The sequence below is a fragment of the Austrofundulus limnaeus genome, unplaced genomic scaffold (assembly GCF_001266775.1).
Source record: "Austrofundulus limnaeus strain Quisiro unplaced genomic scaffold, Austrofundulus_limnaeus-1.0 Scaffold620, whole genome shotgun sequence".
In the NCBI taxonomy this organism is placed as follows: domain Eukaryota; kingdom Metazoa; phylum Chordata; class Actinopteri; order Cyprinodontiformes; family Rivulidae; genus Austrofundulus; species Austrofundulus limnaeus.
In genome coordinates, this window is record NW_013953022.1 from 300,762 (window position 1) to 307,324 (window position 6,563).

Below are 6,563 nucleotides of genomic sequence, written 5' to 3' on the forward strand. Positions count from 1 at the left end.
CGGTTGTTGATCACGTGACTCCCGTGATGTGAAAAAAGTGTTTCCATTGCAGCTTTGCAAAAAACACCAATTTCGATACGACCGAAAAACCACCTCATCCTAGTGCAAAAACATTTTGTCAAAAAACGTATTTTTGTTTCGAAATTGACGTGATTCCGTTGAGCAAATTTATTTTCGAAATTATTCGAAAATTATTTTCGAATAATTCAAATTATTTTATTTTAATTTGCGCATTTTCATGGTCAATGGAAACACAGCTAGAGATGAAGAACAGTTAAAGTTTAAATATTGTTTCAATAAAGACCAGAGTTAAAGAGTTCCCCTTTGATGTCACTTCCTGTTTGACTTTAGCTGAGCCAAGTTCAAAAGAAAAGATTTCATTTTTGTGAGAAAATAAGTAAAATCTTGTGTACTTTGCAAAGATCCTTAAATATACAGATGTTTTCTTTGACTTTCTGTATATCTGAAGGATATACAGGTCACAGGCACTTTAAGGCCTCTGAAGGATCCACAGGAAGCTGTTAGAATCGGAGCACCTTTGGTGGGTTTGGGGGAGCGTCCAGCTGCGTGCTGACTCTGCACCTCCAGCACAGCCTGCTTAGCTGCAGACCCACGGCCGAACAAGAAACCCAGAGCTGAGTCATCAAAACAGGACAGACTGGGGACGATTGTGAGCCAGTTGAGGAAACTGAGGTTCCCGCTCACTATCAGGACCACCTGCAGGGACGCAGAGAAGACACGGGCAGGAAGTTGCATCACAAACACCTTCCCTCTGTCCCACGGTTGAACAGTTTTTACCTGGAAAAGAATCTGAAGAGCTCCGTTCACCATGCACATCCTCCTGCCCAGGAAGGTGAGGAGGGGGGCGACCAGCTCGATGAAGTGGTTGGACAGCGTCTCAAAGCGATGGAACCACCATGGAGAGTGGTGCAGGTAGTACGACATGGGGTTAGGCACTGGCTGGGTCTGACAGGAAACAGAGACACGATGGGCTCTGATGTTTGCACCATTTCACAAACAAATAAACAAACAACAAAAAAATAGATGGCTCTATTATAATGTCCATAGATGATAATATAGTGGAACGAGCACATGAAGTTAAATTTTTAGGGATTGTCTTCGATCATAAACTTAACTGGAAATCTCATATAAAATATATAAAACAAAAACTATAAGTATCGGACTTCTAAATAAAGTAAAAAAATATTTTAGATCAACTAACACTCCATACATTATATCACTCATTTGTTGCTTCGTATATGACCTATTGTGTAGAGGTACACATATAAAACCAACACTAAACCTTTGTTTGTGTTACAGAAGAAAGTTATGTGAATTCTGTATAAAGTGAATGTTAGGGAACAGATAAAAAAAATTTTATTCAATCAAACATCTTGAAACTACGGGATTTAGTTAATTTAAAAGTTTTATTAATTATGTTTAAAGCAAAAAAGACATTATTGCCAATTAATTTACAAAAGTTTTTTGTCTTAAGTTCAAATGACAGAAATAACCGAAGAAAATATGATTTTAAAAGTAAAACTGTGCATACTACTTTAAAGCAAATGTGTATTTCAGTTTATGGGGTAAAATTATGGAATAGTTTGGATGACAATTTGAAAAAATGTTTTACTTTAAATTAATTTAAAATCCTTTATAAGGAAAAATTATTGTCTTATACACTTTTGAGTTAATGAGGAGGAGATTTATTGTTTGCAGATTCTATTTGTTTAGTTTAGTTTATTTCAGACAAACCTTTCACCGGCAGTGTAGAACAACATAAAGTACATAATATATTTCTTGAAAACACATCACATCGGTGATTATGAGTCTGAAAAGGAGTATGATGAAGTATAACTTATATAATCATACCCCTTTTCCAGCTGTAATTTATCACAGTATTTTCAGTTTCCCATATCCTTTCTGACAAAGGAAATAATAATTATAGTAAAATTTCCTAGGCAGATGAAAATACTACATACACACCCATACACATTTGTACACATACAGGCAGATGAAAATACTACATACACACCCATACACATTTGTACACATACATATATACATATTTACATGCACAAACACATATACGTACATACACCCATATACACACCCATCTTCTTATATACAGAATACAGAATTTGTGATTTAATGTATGTGGCCATGAAAAATTCATTGTAAATATTGAGAAAGGAGCAGGTTTATACGAGGTTTTTCTTCTTCCTGCTCCCTTTTCACTCATACACAGTATGTGTTAAACCAAAATGTGTTTGTATGTTATAATGAGGAAGTTTTTGAATTGAGTGAATAAACTTATTGATTGATTGATTTCTTCATGGATACAAACTGAGCTGAAGCTAAGACTTCCTGAACAGACTGTGGAACGGTCTGCATTGTAATTTATGATGGCACACTTTAAAGAAAACATCTGACCTTCTAAAGTTGAAACCAGGGTTCCTGCAGTTTCAGGAAAGTTAAATTTAAGATTTTTAAAGACTTTTTAAGACTATTTAATGCCAAGTGAAATTAAATTTAAGACTAATTTCACAATAAACACAAAGGACAAAAAAAATAAAATAAAATAAAAACTGGCAGAAACTCATGAAGCAAAGAAGTATTCAAATTTTCCTAATAAACCAATTGTTTTTATCCATATCTAACTGCCTTTTTTTGGGTCAAATATAGCAAAAACATTCTTAGCACTCAGTTTTAAATTTAATTTAATTCCTGGAAATTCTCTAACGACCCAAAATTTAGAGCTTTAGGACCCACAGTGGGGTCTCAACCTCAATTTGCTGTAGATGAAACCTTAAAGTGCATGTGACGTCAATTTTTTTTGTAAGAAGTGTGAATGCATTTTTGGAAAGACAACATTATTAACACATTATGAAACAAATTTCACAATGCTCAGACAAACAGTTGTTGAGATATCTGCATGTGAAGCAACAGGAAGTGATGTCAAAGAGGAAAGTGCATGTGAATGTTTAAAAAATAAATAAACGTTACCAATTATTTTAATATTTGAGACAAATTACAATCATCAAATTTACAATGTGTTAACATTTTTAAGACTTCTAAAGATTGATTTAAGACATTTTAAGGATCCGCAGGAACCCTGGAAACTATTTATTTGAAGCCCTGCAGTTTGTCCACCTGAGTGCAGACAGGAGAAGACCTGTAGTCCCTCTGCAGGTCCCCTCCTGTCCCCTCAGAGTCCAGAGAGATCCAGACTGATCCTGTCACACACACAGCACTGCAGTGAGCAGCGGGAGATTCAAACCCACACCTCGTAGTGATAGTCCATGCAGGTCAGGTCTGTCCAGCACCTGTCCCCTCGGATTTTAATAAGACCCTGAAAACAAAACAAAACATGCATCATGTGAACTTAAAGAGGACAGCCAGACGACCTGCTGGCACATGATGTTTGATGATTGCATCACAGATCACTGATGAGCTTCTACAGAAACTCTTGGGTTGCCCCTGTAGGTCTGTGCAGATCTGTCCTGGAGTTAGACCCTTACAGTATGTGTCTCATTCAGATCCATGTCTGCAGACCTGTCCTGGGTCGTCTGCAGACGACCCAGGACAGGTCTGCAGACATGGATCTGAATGAGATTAAGTGAAAGGTTGTTTTTGTGGTTTGAAAGTTGTGTTGTTATAGTGTGTACTCACAGCTCCCAGCATGATGCGCACAATCAGCCATCTGAAGGTCCAGATGCAGATCAGGGATGGAGGGCACTGACGAGGAACCTGGGCCAGAGTCCAGACTGGACACAAGAAAATGGCCAGAAAGCCAGTTTCCAGCAGCTGGCTCTCCCAGCCTGCACACAACATGACAGATGTTCAGAAAGAGCTTCACACTGTGAGCTTCAGCAGAGAAAACCAGCACAGCTCCAGGGGGGTCTGAGGGGCCGTCTCTACATTACCTACTTTAGTTACATGGTTTAGAGAAATACAAACACTCCATCTCTTCTCTTGTAGCCCTGCTGGAGTTAGTCTGAAGCTCACTTACCAAAAGAGTACCTACAAAACAACAAAAACACCAAAAATACAAAACTTTGTTAGCTTTAACAGATCAGTGACAATGAACAACATCTTGCTGAAAACATCTGGAGCTCCAGTGGAACTTTAGTTACTTTTAAAAAGGTTTTATTTAATTGGAGGCATGACTTTAAAAAGAACAGGCTCCGCCCACACCAAGGCTGGGGATGCTGGGATTGGTTCATTGACCTGCAGACTGTGTGTTTGTTACAAGCTGCGTTTCCATTGACCATGAAAATGCGCAAATTAGAATTTCAAAAATATATTTGCTCAATGGAATCACGTCAATTTTGAAAAAAATTACGTTTTTCAACAGTTTTTGTGCTAGGATGAGGTGGTTTTTCAGTCGTATCGAAATTGGTGTTTTTCGCAAAACTGCAATGGAAACACTTTTTTCGCGTCACGGGAGTCACGTGATCAACAACCGGCTGTTTCTACTGGCGAAAAAGACGAAGAAGAAGATAACAGGAAGTAGAAGTAGTAGTAATATCACAGAAGTAGTATAAAATAGTATAAACTCTCCGACTACAATTTCCCACAAAACACAGCATACGTAGCCACTCCCAAGTAGGGACTTGTCTCTGGAAAGCCTCGATAAAAGACGCCGACGTCTCCTCTGATGATGAGCGCTAGTGTCGTGGTAGCAACATGCTATGTGTTTACATCCATCGCTGCCATGTTTGTAATGACTTATCATGAGAACAAACGTATTCACGTGACTTTAATAGCATTTCTTAATGGAAAAACTGCAGTTGCAAAACTGTGTTTTTTTCAACATTAACAGAATATCGACAAAGTTTTGCGCACATTTGCAATGGAAACGCAACTTCTGTCTCGGTCAGTGAGCCTCAGGGCAGCTGTGGCTACAGTGTAGCTTACTATCACCAGTGTGTGAATGAGTGAATGTCTGTAAGTGTAATTTAAATACATCTTAACATTCATGAGGTACTTTGCATTGACAGTTTATGGTTGAGTGTGGGCGTGTAGAGGGTAGAACCTGAGGAGGGACATTGGTCCAAACTCTGAGGCACAGCTGTGATTTATAAATGAAAGGTGCAGAAACATGCGTATGCACGGTTTTATAAATCTGAAGTTTTTTTGGCGTGAAACTGGGCAGACAGCAGAACTCTTAACTCCACCTCATGTGACTACACCAGAGGTTTGGTTTCTCCACCCCTGGGGGGGTCAGATTAGCTTCTGAAGACTTTTCTTTGACTTGCAGACTTTCAAAATGGCTGCCACAACTTCCAAGAATTTTAGATAAATTTTCTGTTTGAAATGATTTTACATTTCTGAACAGTGTTGCAGATTTTTTCACCACGAACACACAGTTTCGCTTAGAACAAACGTTTCAAAATGATTCAGACACAGTGTGCACAAACTCACCACAGCTGTCCCACGTTGACCAGGGAGTGGTAAAGCAGCCACAGTGTGAACATGATCAACATGTTAGCTGTTCCAGTCAGCAGGACAAACAGTGACAATGCCATTCCCACCAGGGCAATGCCATCCAGGTTGGCGTCCATGTGGCTCCAGTCCAAGAACCAGAGGATGGAGGGTGTGTAGGCCAAGGCAGCCATGCCAATCTTGCCCCCCACATAGCGTTTGACACTGTTCAGGTAGTTCTTGCAGGGCATGAGGCCGTTCTCACCAATCAGCTGCTTGTTCTGATTGTAGGCAACACTGAAGGCCACGACTACAACAAAACACAAGACAAAGATGCAAATAACGTCATCTGTGACTTTATGAACTTTACAGTAGCAGAGCAGAAAATGCGTCTATTTTAAAACTTGCATGGATGTCAAGCTCTTTATGCTTCATCTCCTGCTAAACTCGTCTATGTGTGTCCACTCATCCTCACAGCGTTTGGTCTGAGAAACACTGGACCTTTTCTATTCAGAGAAACACTGGACCTTTTCTATTCAGAGAAACACTGGACCTTTTCCATTCTGAGAAATACTGAACCTTTTCTCTTCTGAGAAACACTGGACCTTTTCCCTTCTGAGAAACACTGGACCTTTTCTCTTCAGAGAAACACTGGACCTTTTCTCTTCAGAAAACACTGGACCTTTTCCCTTCTGAGAAACACTGGACCTTTTCCATTCAGAGAAACACTGGACCTTTTCTCTTCAGAAAACACTGGACCTTTTCCCTTCTGAGAAACACTGGACCTTTTCCTTCTGAGAAACACTGGACCTTTTCCCTTCTGAGAAACACTGGACCTTTTCCCTTCTGAGAAACACTGGACCTTTTCTCTTCAGAGAAACACTGGACCATTTCCCTTCAGAGAAACACTGGACCTTTTCCCTTCTGAGAAACACTGGACCTTTTCTCTTCAGAGAAACACTGGACCATTTCCCTTCAGAGAAACACTGGACCTTTTCCCTTCTGAGAAACACTGGACCTTTTCCCTTCAAGCTGCAACTCAAGGGTTTCCCTCAGCGCTCTGCTAGCCTGGTGGGCCGGCAGGCTAACCCGACCCGACCTCCTCCCCTCATCTCCTGAGCATTAACCCTTTAGGG

General features: G+C 39.8%; 1 protein-coding gene across 1 annotated transcript in view; it reads right to left on the minus strand.

Annotated features, from left to right (window-relative positions):
* The window catches only part of lmf1 (lipase maturation factor 1), a gene marked incomplete at its 5' end in the record, with an annotated part of 15,785 nt that extends 10,048 nt beyond the window's left edge, over positions 1-5,737 (minus strand). The window contains 6 exon segments of the mRNA XM_014027172.1: positions 537-717; positions 799-966; positions 3,287-3,352; positions 3,673-3,821; positions 4,013-4,023; positions 5,428-5,737. Of these exon segments, the coding sequence (XP_013882626.1) occupies positions 537-717; positions 799-966; positions 3,287-3,352; positions 3,673-3,821; positions 4,013-4,023; positions 5,428-5,737 (885 nt within the window).
* Between the last annotated feature and the right edge of the window lie 826 nt (positions 5,738-6,563).